Raw genomic sequence first — 19251 nt, forward strand, 5'->3', positions numbered from 1 at the left:
GTTAGTAGAGGATTTCACCGACTTTTGTAGGTCCTTCAGCTGGGTGACTGCTTTTGTCATCCTTCTCCTTGAGAATTGTTGGCTAATAAGCACTTATACAGTTGTTACAGGTCTTGAGATATTTAGGACAATGAATTGTTATTAAGCATTGAATTTTACTGGATCTTGTTACGGGTGTGCTTCTTGTTCATGTGTCAGTTTATTAGTGGTTTGGAAGAAATGTATGCTACTGCTCCTGAAAACCAGGATGAAGATTGTTAGAATATTAAATAGGACAGGATGTGCCAATCATCAGGAACATGTAATAACCTGCATGTATGGAGACTCTGCATTTCACCTCAGCTAAATATGAGATCATGCATGTAAGGAAGCAGGAATGAAAGTCATGTGTGGAAAGGGAATGGGAAGCAATAATTCTCTAAAAAGTCTTAGGGTCAATGTTGGGTGGTCAGATACAGATGGTCTTCTGCCAAGAAGGCTAGTTCTGTCCGTTTAAGTCAGTGGGGTGTTGACCAGAAGATACAGTCTCTGTGTTTAGCCCTGCTGCACCTACTGTTGGCATGGCATATCCAGTTCTAGCCTGAGCCCCACAAAAAGATGCTGGCAAAACAGGAGTGGGTTCTGAAAAGATCTACAAAAATGTCTCCTTGTCTTTAATAATTCTCACAGCAGCGTGTTCAGGGAGCCTAAGCAAGTAACTTATTAAAGTGAAGGTGTATGTGAGCATAGTAATTAAGTACAAACCTGGCAACAGTGCAGCAGCCAGGCAGTAGGAGAAGCTAAAGCCAGATTGATACTAAAACATTATATGCACAGTGTGTATGTATGTATTTTTTTAAAATGGTAACTTTTGAAACAATTTTCTAATAGTTGTTGTAGACTTCTATCAGTAGTATTTCTTAGGTGAAGTGAATGTGTTTTTAAAAATAATTTGGTCACAGCTGTTGCACTCAAATTAACAAATCAAGGAATTTAAGATGCCAGAGTATATGGTCACAAGGTTACATCAGGTTATTAAATAGAGTGTGAAACTTGCCAAGTGTCATGCAAGCATGGGTTTGTTCATTTGTGCTTGTACCATGGTTATTAGCTCTTGAGCTACAATCTTGCATCCTTATGCTACAGTGATTTTCAGACTGTGTTGCTGTATGCCAGATTTTGGGTTGTCCCTGCTGGGTTTCAGCAAGAGGAGTAGTAGCAGAAGAGCGAGATCTGGGATTTCTAGGATGACTGTGAATTTAGCATGTCATTTTCTGTGTAGCCAGATGTTTACTCCACATTTGCAGAGTACTGAGCATTTCTAACTAATACTTTAATTAGTAAATTTGGGGTATAGACCTCAACCATGAGTTGAGAACATGAAGGGACCTGCTTTTTCATAAACAGGCGGTCAGGAAATTAAAAGATACTTTACTGTTATATTAACCATGTGATCTAATGAAGACTGTTACAGGTATGAGGTATACCCATTCATCTTTACAATTAATAGCTGTTCTGGGAAACTGAAAGGAACTTAGCAGACTGCAGACAGTGTCTCAGATCTCTGTAACTGGTGCTCAGCCTATTAATATCTGAGGTTTCTATACATTAGGTAAGATTTCTTCACTTGTTTTCTGGCCATCATGGGTATTTTCAGTCATAATATTTTGTAGGAACAGGAGTCTAGTACAACAGAAAAAAACCCACCTTTTATTATTTTCTTGGTAGTATTAAACTGTCTGATAAGGGCGAACACTTTACTATGTGTGCTTTTGAAAAATTTTGTTCATATCTCCTTTCCAAAGGCTTTCCTGCTCTATTTAGGTATAGTAATGCAAATGGGAAATAATATCAAACATCTCCATGTTCTGTAACCGATTCGGCAGTCCACACAAGCGCTTAACTATTGCTGCAGTTCAGGTGATTTTCCACTTGGTATTTACCAGGTGATGAAATGGATATTGTTTTGTGAACTGGGAACCTCTTTATTTGACCCCATCAGAACAAGGTTCAGCTTGATTCTGAAGTTTGAGCTGGATCCTTTGAGGGTTTCTTCAAAGGCTTTGCTAATGTTTTTGAATGTTGTATGCTTCTCATCATTGATGTGTTTGTCTTTATTTCTCTGCCTTATCTGTGTATGTTTTTATTGCAGCACACGTCCCATGGAGATGGACGGCAGGAGGTCTCCTCTCGAACTGGGCGCTCTGGAGCTCGCTGCAGGAACTCTATAGCTTCCTGCGCAGATGAGCAGCCACATATTGGAAATTACAGACTCCTTAAAACGATTGGAAAGGGGAACTTTGCAAAAGTAAAACTGGCAAGGCACATCCTAACTGGCAGAGAGGTAAAGTGGAATGGGTGTAAACAGTAGTGAACTGCAGTAGGTGTGAAGGTTGTCTTAGAATAGCATCATCTAAGTCTGTGAACATTTAGCACATTTCACTGGAGATATTGCCACTGATGTAGAAAAAAAGAGAAACGGAAGACTGTTTTTCCTAATTAATGATTGCAAAACAATTTCTCTTGAAAATGGTCTCTTAAATTTGTATTTTTGACAAGTTTCTGTCCAAATGAATTGTGTAAAAGTTTGCTGCTAGAATTCTCTACTAAATCCTCCATTCTCAAAAAAGAGCTCAGTATTTAGCAATTAAATAAGCTTGCCTGGAAAGACTGCTTCTTGGTGTCTCTATAGTGCAGAGCCATATTAGAGGAGAAGTCAGGAATGAGAACTAATGTATCTTCTTGATTATGGTCTGAGTAGCCCAAATGCAGTATTTTCTTGCAAAAACAATGTTTCTCCCGGAGTTCTGCTAGTATATGCAGTGCAGGGCAGCCTTGGGAAGTGGTGTGTGGTAGAGACAAGCTTTTTCTTGTATCTCTTTTATAGTGTCTAACTCAGCTCTGTAATTAGTTTCTGCATCCCATTGCAATGTAATTTATAACTTGCACTTAATGATGGTTCTGATTTGGTGAGCTGTAGTCCTGTTTGCTTGTTGCAAGGTGTTTCTTGGTGCTGTTTTATTAATAGCAGCTCTATGTACTGAAAAAGCGAGAAGCACCTTGTTGACCTTTTCTTGCCAAACCTGTCTAATGAAGTAAATGTTTGCTGATACTGGGCAAGGACTTTTAAAGAAGGCTATGTGGCTGACTGCAGCACTCTAAGGGAATTTCTTTTTTTTCTGAGATAATGTGGAGCTCAGTAGCACTAGGAGGAATAGAGGAAACATCAACAAGAGCTGTTGGGAGGGAATTTTTTTTTTAAGCTGACAGTGATAAACAGTTGTCTTCTGGTGTTGAAGTTAGTGCTCATTTGTAGACTAAGTTTTTGGCTACTTGCTTTCCACATAACTTCCCTCATCTTTTTAGTGATACTTAACACAGGAAATGCAAGTACTTGGTGAATATTTCTTTGCTATAATTATAGGTATAAGAGTTGGAGATAGGTATCGTAGCACACATTGCTTTGCAAAAATTAAAGCACATTTTCTTTTACTTGCACATAACTGTTGACCTCTGGCTTTTTTGTTTTGTTTTGTTTGAAATTTCAACAAATAGACAGTGTAAAATCTTTGGCCAAATTTGGAAAGGTTCAAGTATTAAGTTCCTTTTAACTGTCATTGAATAGATGTCATTCAGTCAGTTCAGACCATGAATACTTTCCAAGACGTGGCCATTGGTCCTGGTTATCTAGAATAAGTGGCATTCCTTTGAAGGGAATGATTAAACTATTTTAATGGAAATATCTTGAAGGTATTTTAAACTTTTTTTTTTCTTTGTGAGATGAGTAGAAGTTTCTTTTCTTGCTAGGTGAAGTGTACAGCATAGATAATAATTACATATTTTAGATGTGTATGACCAGAATTGTTCACAATATTCTGGATAACAGTTTCCCCAGTGTCATTAATTTATCCTTGCCCTTACAGAAGTATTTATCTGATCAATCTTTAGATTGTGCTAACCTTTTTCATGGCTGTCACGTAGATGTTTTTTTGGTTGTGATCAGCAACAGCACCTTGTACTCAGTCTCTCTTTCTTTGCTAACTCATCTCCAAGGTTGTTTATATCAGTTTTCCATTGTATTTGATGGTGCCTTTTAACTCCTTCAACAGACTTAATTTGACTTCCCGTGCCAAGGCCACTGATACAGATATTAAACAAGGCTGATCCCAAGTCCTGTCCTTGAAAAACTCTTACTCATTTATTTCCAACCTGATATCTCTTTAGCCATTTTTTTTAATTAAAAAAGCTGTGTGCACATTTCAGCTTATCTAGTTCAGTAATTTCCATGCATCTTCTAGATGAGGCTTTACAATAGTCCAGGTGGTCATATCTCGTGTGTTTCCATAGGGCACAATTTACTGTAGGAAAATATGTTGTATTTAACCCTTCTGTCTATTTCCCTATTTTTTGCTTGCAAGTTTCAAGCTCAAAAATCTTGTGATAAATCACTCTACTAGGAAGAAAAAAGTTGTCTAAACCTGTGTTGCCATTTTGTTCTTGATGTTAGAAATCTGTGCTACAAGAATGCATTTTTATTTTTTTCCTTTTTTTCTCCTTTAAACATGCAACTCTTAAGAATTCTAGGGTAATATTCTCAGTCTGGCCTCAGCCAGTTGGCACTCATCTTCCTGAATTTGTGATTTCCTGCTTTACACACTCATTCCTGCTGGCTGTCCTGTCTTTGTTCATATTCTTTTTTTCCATCTTATGTACCAAAACCTAAAATAAAATGCTTAGTTTTGGGAGTCACGCTTAAATGAGTTTTCGTCTTTGCTGTATCTTTGCTGTATTTGAACCCTCAAATTCTTGCTATGTGGCTATTCTTAATGTTCTTCTAAGTGTCCGGTTCAGTTTCATTTTATGGCAATTCCTTCTTTATATCTCTGCACTGATTAACTTCTAAATCATGCAGCAGATCAGCACTTTTCTGTCACTTCTTGGGAGGAGGGTATGTTTGTTCAACCATTTTTCTAGGGCAGTTGCTCATCTCCTTACATCTGAAGTCCTTCCCTATGAGTTTTCCTGTTGCTTGAGACAGAGCTTTTGTGTTTCCAGGCCTAGTAACTAAATTCCAGGACTCTTTCATCTCCATCTTTACTGCGTCTGCAGGATGTATGGTGAGAGCCCAGCCTCAAATGACAAAAATATTTAGCTCTTCAGGGGATAATCAGAACATCAGCCTAACTTGAGGGGATTGAATTGTCCTGCCAAGGACTGCATGGCCTTCTGTTCGCTGTGGAGATATGGAGGGCAGGTTAGCTTCACTGCACTAGAGCTGATGTTTGGAAACGTGTTCCTTTGAGATCCTCTGTCCAGGAGAGCATTACTTGTAGTCTGTCTGCCCTTTGAAAACCAAGAATCTTAGTTGTAAATCTGCTTTTGTTAATTCTTTGACTTTAAGCCATGTATTTTCTGTTGTAATTTATCAAAGGATATTTCCTCTGACAGGTTTTCTGTACTTGCCAAAATTAATCTAAAAGATAAAACTACCTTTTGCTGTTACCGAGGTGGTTGGAATCGCAGCCAGAAATAAATGCATCCTTCTGTTTGTTAAAGGCATGTGTTCAGTTAATAGCCAGGAAGTTGAAGTTTCCTACTGAGACAGGATTCTTTCAGGATCCATTGTCATCATCTTTCTGTTCTTCCCTTGGAAAAAATGAAATTTAAGAGGGAGAAAACATTGAGTGGTAGCAGTTCGAGCAATTTGCTCAGTGTCTCAACTTCTGATTGCTTTAACTCTCCCATTCAAATCATGTAGGGGGGAATACGTTAAGTCATGTTACTGTGAATGGTGAAAGTAAAGTTTATTCTAATTCTACTAACAATCTCACACTGTCATGGCTGATGCAGTGGTGTAGCAGTGTAGGTGGACTTGCATTCCTCCAGCATTGGCCATAGCACACAATACTTGAAACCATTCCAGATTCACTTTGCGTGAAGAGAGCAAAGTTTCTGCTTTAGAGGGCAATTTGATGCTTTATTAACTGCACTTAGTAAAATGGAGGATTTTCTTTTTCTTCAGAGCTATTCTTGAGGGCAGACTCCCTTTGATTGTGGTTTGCAGACCTTATCAAGGCACCTGAAATTGCTCCTTGTTCTGATGATGGGTTCAAGCTCTCAAAATCAGTGTTAACACGTTGTACTCTCAGTATGCATGTTTATAGGAATTCTCTAAATTCATCCTGCCTTCAAGGCTGTAATTAATGCACTGAATAGGCCTGTGAGTCTGCCTTTCAGAAAACTGAGGTGTGTACCTTCCCTGTATCTCCAGGGCTGAATTTGTTTGCCAGTGGCAGAGACCTCTCTGATTATCTGACACAAATGCACGGTCAGAGAGGTGAGCTGTGTTTTGCAGAAACCCCATAGCTTAAGGCTTTGTGGGTTGAAACAAGTTTACATCTTTCAAAGATTGACCAGAATACTACAGCTCAGAACACAATACAACTTGTTCTGAGTGGAATGCACTTACCAAGCCAAGAGCCATCTTCTGTAGCATGGGTGGTCTTGGGACACCAGGTGACTTTCAGGTAATGTTACCTGCTGCTGGTGAGGGCAGTGGTCACTCTACGTTCAGCATGGATTTATAAGAGATTGTGGGAAATAAGTAACTTTGTTATTTTTGTGACAATAGTTCAACAGGTGTGACAGTAGAGATAAAAATCTTTCTGGTTTCATACACAGCTGCTAACATAAAAATGCCTGTTGCTTAATGTGTTTATCTCCTTGTTTGTATTTTTGAAGTGATTTCTCAAGGTTTTGCAATGGAAATTTGCCTTGGGAAATAATGATCTTTAATTTCAGTAGCATACCTTAGGAGAAGATGCTCCCTGAAACAAAAGTATTCTTAGATGGCTTCTTGGTGACGCCTCATTGTATCTTGCATCTAGAAGTGCTCAAAATAAATCTTAAATCTCAGTTTCAGAAAACACCATATCCATCATATGATTCTGTGATACATCCAAGTGTTGAACACTGTGTTCCCCTCTTACCCTCTCCATCATGATGATCCATCCACATGGTTTTGCACTTTGAATATAGGGAAATAAATTTGCTTTGATGTAAGATGTTCTTAATTCCATATGTGGCCAACTCCAAGTTAATGAGATGACAAAGACAGCACCAAGAGACACAGGGAAGTGGAAGCTGTGGCATGGGGAGCAGCAGCACCTACTGTTTGAGCCAAAAATTCAAGGGGGATTGAAAGCCCTCGCTTTGTATTGGTGAGGTATTATAATTGGCTGAGTTGCAGCACTTTGCCTCTTTGAGAGGCACCATCTCCTTGGCTTCTGTAGAGTTTGTTCTGGTATGTTTAGTCTTTAATTTAGAAAGGAAAAATACCAATTGGCATGTAACTCTAGAAAGATTCCAGTTTCCTGTTCTAACTCATCCTATATCCAAACTGCATTGCACTGGAGCTTGTCTCTGTTGCCTGTTCATTGCCTGAAATCTTCAGGTTCTGAGTAGTTACCATGGTGCTGAATTTCTCTTTCAGTTATTTTGTGGAAATTTTATTTTGTTCTTTAGTATTTCTGTGCAGTATTTACTGGAAAAAAAAAAAAGAACCAGTAAAGGAATGAACTTGCCCAAATTGTTGTACTACAGCCAGTGGGTTTTTGTTGATGTCCAAGCAATACTTTTCATATCTGTCAGGGAGCAAATTGATACAAACATTTAGTGACTTTCCAAAGGTGAACTTGGTTCTTGCAAAATCTCTGTGGAGTTACTTTTAATTTGCTCTGAAATCTCTGCTTTTAGAAGCATCTTCATAAACTGTCAATGCCCAGTCAGTACTGTGTAACCTGTTCTGTAATCAGACTGCGTAAATAAACACTGCACTCTGTTGCTGGAGCTTCCCCTGTAGTAAGTGTGATGGTCTTAATGTCAAGCAGAAGACTAAGTGAGCTTCTTGCCTTAATATGCTTGAAACATTAGAATTTTTTCCACTCTCCTGTTTAGTTTGTTGCAGTAGAAGCAAATTACAATTCAGGCATTAATTCCAAACGTTTTTAGTTCAAATACAAGTACGTAAGTTGCTGAAGAAACTTGAGTGAGTTTTGTGTAATTTGCATGTTTTCTGTTACTGGATTTGACCATGTTGTAATATTGCTGCATTGTTCATACGGAAAATACTGATTATGAACTCTTCCTTTAGGTTGCCATAAAAATAATTGACAAAACACAGCTGAACCCAACTAGTCTACAAAAGGTAGGTTTTTACATTTGATCTTTCAACTGTATTGTAACTTGTTTCATTTTATCACCTCCTTCTGTTAACCCTGAATGCCTGTGCTGGAGAATGTGAAGCATTGCATACCTTGCACGCATCTGACTAGTGTGTTTAATAACTAGTTTTCTAACAGATATTTTTGACAGCTCTGCAGTTGTTCAAGGTGAACTTGTACAAAGCTGTAAACTGAGAAAACAGTGGTGTTAGCCACTTCCTGTGTCTCCCAAGCACAGCTAACTGTGGAGAGGACATTCGTGGTTTGGTGTCACGCCGCCTTTTCTCCTTCATGCTGGTCACTGTTAAACTTACAAAGCTTATGTTTTGTCCTTCTAAACTAGCCTTGAAAATACTGCCTCTGGACTGAAGGCTAAGCAGTGTCTATACCTTTAATGTAGTTTGCAGCAGGAGAGGTGATGCAGTTTTATGGAACAAATTGAGGCATGGCTATTTTGGTTTCTTCCCTCTAGCCTCAAATGCTTAATGTGCTGTTACAGTTGTATTGCCTTATCTGTTTCAGAAAGTAGTGATAAATCTTGCTCTTTCATCAAGCAGGCCAGTCTGCTTTGGAGTGCCTGCAGGAAGTACATTTAAATGTTACTTTTACCTAGGACTTCTTAGACTCTGTCCTTTTAAGTGCTGCAGTCAAAGGCTTTTTATTTACTTTTGAGCACTTTGATAACAAAAAGCTCCTTGCAATATTTGTTTGAATGAGAGAATACAGAGAACTTACCTGCAAACAAAATTAAATAGCATAACTAGAGTAAACTGGAGAATATACACATTTGGATTTTATGCAAATACTAAAAAGGTCATGTGACAAACTGTTTTTATCAAAATTAATGGTGCAAAAGTAAATTGGAAAAGCCACACAAGTTCTTACATCGTATGGTTTGCTGAGAGGCAAAGAACAATATGCAGGAAAAAAGCTCTGTCATCTGAGCAGGTAGCAGCTTCCTACTGAATGTGGACGGAGTAAAAGCAGATAATGTGGTTCCAGTTGTCTTAGATTTTTTTTTTTTTTTTTTTTTTTTTTGCTTAATCCCTGAGGTTATTGGCAATTTCTGGGTAAGCAGGGAGGAAATGAAATGCAAATTAGGTAATATGATGGATTAGATGAAGTTGATCTGTGGCAGATCTGTGCAGCTTGGAATACCTGAAAAAAATTAAGTGCTTGAATCACTTAGAGAAACAAAAGCTGTGAGATGTGAAAGGGATGGTTCAGGGCATAGGAAGAATGGTCAGAGAAAGGTAGAGAGGTCACCTTTTCAGGCAAAAATGTAAAATCTTAGTTTTTCAAATGGTGTTATTTTGAGATTGGGCCATAATACTAGCTTGAGCTCATTTTAAGGTACAAAGCAAACCTTTTTACAAGTGACAGGTGTTCAGCTGGCAAAGCCACAAGCTGGAAGTGTGCTTTGTTGGCCTTTTGGTTCCTGGGTTTCAGCCTGCTCAGTGCCCACTCGTGTCTCCATTGTAACTTCATTTTTATTTACAATTTATGTAACTAGATTATGAAGTGTAATTTCTAAATTGGTCTTGTCTACCACTTGTTTCTTAAATGGGACTCTGGTAGAATAGTATGAAGTAGCAGGGTAGAAGTCAGATCAGATTTGGGGAGTGAGATTGCTCATGGGCTCTCTTCTCTAAGCTCATTTGTTAAATGAGCACAGAAAAAAATTAGCAGGATATGTCAGTGTTCTCAACTCAAAAATTGAAAGTATATTCTTAAAATTAAGTGCCTGTTTGTCATAGCAGTGAATGCACAGCGTATTACTTACCAGTTTTGCTTGATCAAGGCTTTTTTTGCAAACCCTTGCCCCTTTTCCCCCCGATGTTGTCAGCAGTGCTGTAGCCTTGGTGCATTTGAAGCCAACTGCTCGTGTGAGCTGTAGATGCAGGGGAAGCTAAGATGGAAATGTTTCTGATCTTGCACTTCTGGAAAGAGCGATAAAATATTTGAGGTATGGTGGCTGTGCTGAGAAGAGGGTGTGGTATATAGTGTTTCAGCTGCAGTGTAGCTGCATACCCTAGCCAGCCTTAGGTGGGGAAACAAATGGTGATTAAGGGTGCTGGTTCTGATTTCTTTGTATTACATCTTCAGTAGTGATACTTCAGCTGCAGGGAAGAAGTTAACCTTGTTAAAGACTTGCTTTGCTTTCTGGAGCAGTAATTCATGGTATGCCCTCACAGTAAGCTACAGGCGGCTGCAGTCCTGACAGCTCGATATTCAGCAGCGCAGCTCTTCAGAAGAGTCAGGTTTCTTGTCTGCTGCTGAGGAAGTCAGTGGTAGCCACGTGCAGCTACTCTTAACTGTTGTTTTAGGACCTAATTACTACTCTGCTGCTCATGCTTAGTGAAGAGGAAATTGTAACTGGTACTTCCCTGCTTTGAAAGAAAAGGGAATTCTTAGAGTTTTTTTCCCATGTTGGTGGTGTTAGTCATAATCACAGTTCTCCACAAATCTACTTGTGTAGTCAGTTCCAGTGAATATTGGTCTCAGTGGAAACAAATGCTGATGCTACAGTAGTTCACATCCCTCTAGACAAAAAAAAAATAATGTTTTTTTTCTTTTGAATTAGCAATTCCATTATATGCAAGGGTTTTTTTACCAAGCCCATGTAATAGCACTAAATCACTTCTCATTTTTCTTTTTTTTTTTTTCTTTTAGAACTTAGCTCCTCAGCCAAATATTTTTGTTTATTATGCACGAAAGTTTTCCCACTTGTTTGGGCCATTTTTTTGCTAATGCTTTTTAGAGTTCTTAAACATCAGTTTTGACATGGACCATGTCCATTCTGATCATGGGTTAATCAGTATTTTAAAAGCTGCAAGAGAAGGATGATATTTAAAATGCCCAGGCTTTTCTGTTGTGAAGGTATTTTTTTCTGCTTTCAAGTTGTGGTTTGTTTGAGGCAAACTTGTATTGTCTAAAGGCTTTCTGCTTGAGGCTCCTAATTCTATGTAGAGCATATTTCAGTGAGCAGTTTTATCAGGAGGAACCCAATACAGAGGTCTAGCTTGAGCTGACTTGGGACACCTCGTGAAAGCCTCCCCTTTGGGGGGAGGAGGCCAGGATATGCTGGTGCTCTGCATCTGACAAGTGTACTGACTTGCTTTTCTAGCAGATTTTTTTTGGTATTTTAAAAATAATTTATTACTGAAACCCTTGCAATAGCTAATGGAGGAACACTTTTAATCTGTCTTTTGCTGTATTCCAAGAGAGTTGGCTTAAAAGATGTGTGCTTTTTTCCCCCTACTCCTTTATTGTTTTGGATGTGTAAGCATAATAAAGTTCAAGTAAAATTGATTCAAGGTTATTACTCAGTATGTGTCTGTGCTTCCATTGCTGGTTTGTGGGGTTTTTGTCCTCAATTTGTTGGCTAGCAGAATTAATTAAACGTGATTCTTTCCCCATATCTAACACAGCTTACAGTCGCAGGACAGACCACAACAAAGCTGAACGCCATTTGTCTGGCAGACTAAGGATCTTTGTCTTTGCCTAGAAACACTTGTAGAGCTCCTGTTGATGGAAAATGAGATGTTCAACAAATTTGGAGTAGGTTTTAAGCTCAATATTAGAAATTAAACCAATAAGCATTGTTTTCAGTTGCCTGTCTGCCTTTATGGTCTCATTATGACAAGCAGGTTCCTAAAAGTATGAAAATGTTCTGTACTGAGAACCTTCACATTGCATCTTCTGATGTTACACCTACTTCTGCATTCCTGTGGCAGAGAACTGCACATGTGTGGGCTTTTATCATACCTGGCTGTTTGCAGTGAGTTTTACTGTATGATGATAATTACTACTTCATTTGCTAGAAGTTGATGCACATGATATTTGGGGGGAATGAAATCTGGGAAACTGTTTTTCAGCATACTGTGTGGAAGTTGTATGATGTTCACATTTTATTCCTCTATCAGAAATAGATTATAATACATAATACAATGTCGAGCATTTCCAGATACCCCTGTGGAAGTTGCTGCCTGTGTCAAAAGTGCCACACATAACATTTAAACTGATGAGGGGAGCACAGTCTGAAGTGTATTTATCTTAACTAAAAGTGTAATAAAGAATTTGTTGGTGGTTATATCCTATTCTCAAGTATTTATGTTTTTAATTTCCTCTGAGACAAAAATAGTCTTTTCTTAAAAAGCTTTTTTTCTTGTCACCCACTTCAACAAATGGCTTATATGTAGAAGCTACTTTTTGACATGCTTCGTTTATGTTAGTAATGCAGAGTAGTCATCTTGTGGACCAATGTTATATTTAGAACAGCCCAAAATGTGGTATGAGCCTTCCTTTATCACATTAGACCATCAGAATGTACAGTGTATAATAGTGGAAGTAGGTAGCTCCAGCCAAGTCAGCATAATTTATTAAAAAAAAGGGAGTGAATATATTCATTTACATGATGATGATACTGTGAATTTTAGCCTCGTTTTTACTGTCTTATTCTGTATTACCCTTAGCTGACTGTTCTTGTTTGGTGGCATTGATTATGACTGCCTGTATTCCCATACTTAATCCTGTGAATTCATCTTTTTTTGGGGGGTGTGTGACGTGATGATAAATAGGCTAACGGCTGAGTAACAGCCAAGGTCTTTACCTGTGCAGCAGTGGAGTTGCCCTTGGTGAAAATCTGAACCAATAGGCTTTATCTGAGTATTGGAGTGGAAGATATCAACAATCAATTGAGAGTGAATTAAGCAAACTGTCTTCAAAAATTTAAAAGCTGACCAGAGGCTTTCAGTTATATAAACTGTAATTACAAGTATTAATGGAGAATTCAGAATATATTGTAGACCAGTTCAGATTAACTGAATGAAGAGTAAGAAAAATGCTATGGATTCAGGTGCTTTTAAATTTCTGATGATTGAGAGAGATGGTGAAGTAGTCTACCTTGTATAATAACACATGAAAAAGCTCCAGAAATAACATAGTTTAAAAAAAAAAGAAAAAAAAGAAAAAGGCAATTTACTTACTTCTCTGGGGGAAGAGGGAAACATGCATGCACAGTTTTTGAAACTTATTTTGCATGGCCAAAAGCTCACTTGATCAATCCTGATTGCATTGAAGCAGCTTGTCATCTGATGAAGTGTCAGGCAAACCTAGATAATGATAATAAGATATTTAAAAGCATTTGGAAAACTTCGATTTTACTCTGTGTTCAGGTAGTGTACCATTCACAGGTGTGGCTGTACCATGGGGGGGAAGGGCTGTTGGGCAGTGCAGTGAGGTTTACTCCCCAAAACTTAGCCTTTCTAGAAACATCAGAAAGCAGAGAATGCTTAGAACAGCTGGTCTCCAAATTGGGACACCACCAACTCCCCTTTATTTATTTAACTCCCACCCTCTGCATTTTGTTTTGTTAAAAGACAAAGGCACAAGGATTTAGTTTTGTTGAATCTTTGGTGGTTTTCTATTTGTTTCCAATGTTTCATTTTTGATTTTTTTTTGCTTTTATTAAGTACACCTACAGATTTTTGAGTCGTTAGTAATACATGTAGACATATTAAATGTCTTCATTTTATCTGAAATCTGACCTGAGGCAAGTCTTGCAGCAGCACTTTTTGCTTCCTTACTCTTAATAACAATGCTGTTGTCTCTTATTTACAAAACTCTTTCTTTTCTCCCATGTCTGTGTTGCTGTGGACTCTTGTTCTGCTTCAGTCTCTTTATACTAAATTCAATATGATCTGTTAACGTTACTGGTATGCCTGTAGAAGTTGATGTTAGGTTTATAATAAAACCTCTTGATTACTCCTGCATTTTGAAGCATGCTGTTAAAAAATAATCAAGGCTTAAGAACATCAGCCCTCTGGAGTCTTGGGCTGGCGTGGGGGGAGCTGCAGAGGGAGAACAGCTACATGTTTGACAGCCTTACAGCGTATTGCCTAGAATTCTTTGGGTTTTCCAAATACAATGGTATTTGCACTTAAAAGGTTGTTTTATAATAATTTTTTATCTTGGGTCTTTTCTGGGGGAAGTGGGACTACTTTTACTTCATCTGTTTTTAACCAACTTCATTAAAAGCAATCTTTTATATTGCAGTAGCAACATTGATGGCATTTTTAGAATTAACTTGTCTTTTTTGCATAAGAGTTTTTAGAGGTGAAAATAATTAACAGCTCGTCAGTAATAGACCAGTTTCATTTGCCATTCCTATATTGTCATCCAGTTGTAGGAGGGCAAAATTTACTCAGTGTGACAGGCAATGTTGAACTCTTTGCAAATCTCTACTCAAGCAAAACCCTCTTCACATGAGTGTTAGTGTTGGGGTGGGGAGCAAGATCCTTTCTATCGGTACGTAGTCTCTGGATGCAGCACCGATGATGTGACATCATGCTGCAGCTTGAAATGGGCAGTTGTCATCCATCCTGCCAAAACAGATGTGCTGGGGTGGGCAAGGGAGCTGTCACAGAAGACTTAGAGATGAAGTGGTTTTATTCGGGTAAGTTGTGTTTTGTGAGATTTTTCTGTTAAATTCATTTCTGGACCTTGTGTGTCAGTCTGGGTTAACACCAGTGCTTGCATAAAGGGAAGCAGTACCATCCTGTTGCATCAGAAGGTGGATGGTGAAGAGGGTGGGAGCAGGCTGATCCCTTTGAGACTGTACCACTGAAGTAATGGTGTTTCTTCTCTCTGCTGGGGTCAGGAAAACACTCTTTGCGTTCTGCCCTATTAATTTTGGCAAGTATGTTCAGCGTGTTGTACTGGCTGAGCAGGCTTGGAGGCTGGATGTCTGGCGATGAGTCAGTGGAGCTGTGGTGACAGACCCAGGACTACATGCTACTGTGCCTCAGTCACCTTGCAGGAATGCTTCTGAAGAGCCGGGGGTGGAGGGGAGCCTTGCCTCCCCACCTCTCCCTAAAACTTGCTCCTTGCTGATGTAGTTGGGTGACACACTTTTTGTGTGATATAAGCCGCTGGTTTTTCACCTGTGAGTTCCTGTTGTAGCACAGTAGTTCCATGGCTGTAATGAAGTACCAAAGAATGTTGAATTTATACTGGTAACATTCCGCAGTGGTCTTCAAAAGGTGCTCTGGTGAGGGTTCACAAAACTTTGGAAACAGTATTTTCTGTGAAGGGGGTGAAAGATCACCTGAGATGTTCTGGCCAGCAAGAAGCTGTGTGGACTCGTAACGGTTTTCTGGCCCCAAAAGTCTGCACACCACAGAACTAGGATCACTTCTCTCCTGAGCTTTGTGGATGTTCTCAGGTTTTTGAGGGTTGACTTGCTTTGGGAGAGGTGTTAAAAGAAGCAGGCACTTAACTCTTCCCTCCAAATAAGTGCTTATTTCATGAACTGCATTGAAATGCTAATAGTAATGTTTGCCTTTTGTGTTTAAATAAGTATATCAAAATAACCAGGTTTTAGGAAGAACCTATTTTGTTAACTTATTTCATGTTTTATGTTTATTTCAGCTCTTTAGAGAAGTAAGAATAATGAAGATCTTAAATCATCCAAATATAGGTACCTTGTTTCTTTCACATAATTTCCAGCTGGAGAAATTTTAGCTTTTTCACTGTTAACAATTGTTGAGGTATGAGTTTAAAAGATGATTCTGCACTAGGGTGTCAATTTACTGTAAAGTAAATACTGTAAAATAAATACTTTTTCAGAGCCTTGTTTAAAAAAAAAAACAAAACAACAACAACCAAAAAAACCCAACCCTGTTTTGGTCCCATTGCACAAAACAGTTATTTGCATAACTAACTGTTAATTTTGTTCCTTTTGAATATAATACTGGTTTTGACTGAAATCAGGCTGTCATTAAAAATAAGTACATTACAAAACCAAGAAGTGGTCAAGAAAATGTTCAGGATTGTACATTTAAATGATGTAGTACTGTTACAGGACTGTCAGCAAACTGACTGAAAGCTCATTTGTCATCATGTGTGCCAGTTCAGTGCATAAAAATGGCTATTGCTGATGATCAAATCCATGGAAGTTCTGCTTAATTTAGTTGCTTTTCTCATATAACAGAAGCAAAGTGTTTTTTCTTGACAGAGTGCTCTGTATGAGTTGACTAAATGTGTTATGGTATTTCCCATTTAGGAACATTAGACAGGAAAAGCTTCTTTAGAGGAGTAGTCTGATATTGTCAAGCAACAAGCAAATAGTTTGGGTTTTTTTTCTCCAACAGAATTCTCTGTGGGGTTAACATGATACCTCTGCAGCTAGTTAAATGATTAATAAATGGCTTTCTTTTCTAGTGAAGCTTTTTGAAGTCATTGAAACAGAAAAAACTCTCTATTTAATAATGGAATATGCAAGTGGAGGTAAGTACCTCTCTGCTGTGATGACACGTACAAACAAATTGCCAAGTGGGAAAAAGCACTTGCTTTCTTTAAAGTTTTCTTTAAAGTTTTGCTTTCTTTTTCAGCAAATATTGATGTAATGGTAGTGTAAAATATTAAGCAAAATCTTTAGTATTCTCTAGAGCTTCTTCGGGCATCATAAGTAATTATAATTTGTAAAACCAGCTTCTGAACTTACTGCAAATTAGTAACATTTGGGTTGTTTTCACAACTCAAATGTAATGGAAATCTTTATTCAGCCATTGATTGTTCCTGTCCATCACAAATGCCAACCTTCTCAATTTATTGCATTCCACTCCCTACCTCTGGCGTCCTATTTCATATATTTAGCAAAAATATGTTCAGGTGAAACATTTCTGTGTTTCTTTAAATGTTGCTTTCAAAAGCATGAGCACTGCAACTTCTGTTTTTTAGATATTGATAACATTTGATATATATTAATCACAGACCTTCTGCCGCCAAGAATTGTTAGGCTTAGCCTTATGCCATTCTAGGAGGAACAAACATTTATTGCTGATTGCTGAGAAAGGTGGGAAGCATGCATCATGCAGTGTCAGGTATTTTCACCAGGGCTAGAATTAAGGTATTTGGGCTTAAGTTACTCCTTGCTGGCTAAAACCTAATAATGCTCAGTTTGTCAGTGTGACCCTTTAGCATCAGCAGCTGGGAATCTCACATAGTTGTTGCTTTTCTTTAGTTTTGGGAGGGAGGTACGGAGACTTCTTTTCAGAGAAAATCAGCATTGAATTGTGACTGATGTTAGATTACCTGAAGTTCAGCGAACTAAGTAATGATTCTCAACTTGCCTATCTTTTCTTCTAGCAGCTCCCTAAATGCTCAGCCAAGATCTATCTAAACAGAAACAAAGTTGGTAGAATACTCTTAAAATATTGGTTATACAGATGGTTTTGGAGGCATCTGTGGGGCTGTTTGATGGACTTAAAAGTGAAGTCCTGTTGCCATCTAGTGATTAGCTTCTAGGAGGAAGAAGGGCCAGAGATTCTTTAAAGCAGTGAGGATCGATCTTAGGGTAGTGGAGGGATACTGTGAGTAGTACCCTTTGCCTGTGCCGTGCTGTGCAAGACAGGAATGGTTGGTCATCTCAGTGGCAGGCATCAGTTTCCCAGATTTCCTCTTTGTCAAGATACTGGTTGCACATGATACGTATGAACTCTGTGGCTACAGGATGAAAGAAACTGTTGCTACAACTGCAACACTTTGCATAAATGGGATAAATTTGGTGCCATTTTCCCTGAATTATGGAGAAGTGTTCAGGGTTTCAAGGTTTTTGAAGAAACAGCTGTGACATACAGCTGAGAGCTAGCCAAGCTGAGTATTAAATAATACACTACAGAGGGAAATAAAGCTGTTAGGAAAGTTCTGATATTGCCTCAGATTGCTCAGTTGTTGCTTTTCCTGTTGTATGACTCTGGGGTTTTTCCTCCAATTTGGTGGAGTTGCTTCTTTTCAAAAATAAATGTGAAGTTACTCAGCTCTTCCCTTGTGAGGTGGCTGTCTGCAAAGCAATGTTTTCTTCCTCAGTAGAGAATATTTAGATATTTGATCCACTTCTACGGTTTTTATTTTGTATATTAGCAGAGTTCTTGAAACCGTGTACCAGTCTGTGTTTGTAAGATTTCTTCTGTATGTGACTACTGGCTTTAAGCAAAGAAAATCTCCTATGCTGTCTCAAACCTGTCAGTGTTCCATGGGCCAGTTGGCTGCACCTAAAGCTCAAATGTTGTAGTCTGTATTGATGTGCTTTGAAATGGCTGGATTGGTTAAAGGGAAAAAAAGCAAAATGCAACAAGTCTTTAGTACTGCTTTAAGTACTACTTCAGTAATCTTTAGTCATTCACAGCTAGACAACGTTGGGCTTGTTCAGGAGCAATCCTTCTGAGTGTATCTTATAGATCTGGTGGTTGTGTGATGGATTGCATCAGTGTGTCCTGCTACGCTTATTATTGTGACTTTCCTTGTGGGTACTTCTTCCAAGGTTAGGTTAAAGCTAAGATTTCTGATTTTGGTTAGAACAACTTTATACACACGCACAATGAAAAATTCTAGTGCTGGTGTGACAATACTGAGAAACATCATCAGGTGTTCTCGTATATGAAACTTTTTGTGGGGCAAAAGAAGGAAACCCTTGTGAGAAAGTCTGTGAAGTGGTGCATGTCATCTTTATTTATAAAACAGAAGTATGCTGCTCAGTTTCTATCATAAAGAACTGCTAGGAAATGGTTTTGGTTTTTTGCCTATATCCAGTCATTCATTATTTTCTTGTATAAGAGATGATGGTGTAGTAAATTACATGCCAATTGTGCCTTGGTCTGTTGGGCTAACCTGTAATCATAAGCTTGAAGTACAGTCATTCCAGTGAAGCTGCTGTGGGCAACTGCTAGGGAGGAATCTCTAGATTCTGAAATTGACATTAATGTATCTCGTTATTGAATTGTAGGAGAAGTGTTTGACTATCTGGTTGCACATGGAAGAATGAAGGAAAAGGAGGCTAGAGCTAAATTTAGACAGGTATGTATAACATTCCTAAACCTTATCCCCCCACCCCACCCCCCGCCTCCCCCCCAGTTTTTAATGCTGAAATGACTAAAACAGCTGTCCTTTGCACTTGACTTCTAGCAGTGTTCAGCATGTTGTGGACTTGTAGCCCTTGAATGAGGAAAAAATTGGGTTACAGTAGTACTTTGAAGGGGTTAGTCCATTC

General features: G+C 38.5%; 1 protein-coding gene across 16 annotated transcripts in view; it reads left to right on the plus strand.

The window, feature by feature from the left end:
* The window catches only part of MARK3 (microtubule affinity regulating kinase 3), a 64168-nt gene that overhangs the window by 11324 nt on the left and 33593 nt on the right, over positions 1-19251 (plus strand). For all 16 annotated transcript variants that reach the window (XM_080396034.1, XM_080396042.1, XM_080396047.1 and 13 more), the window contains 5 exons: positions 2132-2323; positions 8132-8185; positions 15633-15681; positions 16425-16490; positions 18988-19058. In XM_080396034.1, the coding sequence (XP_080252160.1) occupies positions 2132-2323; positions 8132-8185; positions 15633-15681; positions 16425-16490; positions 18988-19058 (432 nt within the window). The remainder of the gene's footprint in view (positions 1-2131; positions 2324-8131; positions 8186-15632; positions 15682-16424; positions 16491-18987; positions 19059-19251) is intronic.

Source organism: Falco punctatus, assembly GCF_963210335.1.
Source record: "Falco punctatus genome assembly, chromosome: 7".
Lineage (NCBI taxonomy): Eukaryota > Metazoa > Chordata > Aves > Falconiformes > Falconidae > Falco > Falco punctatus.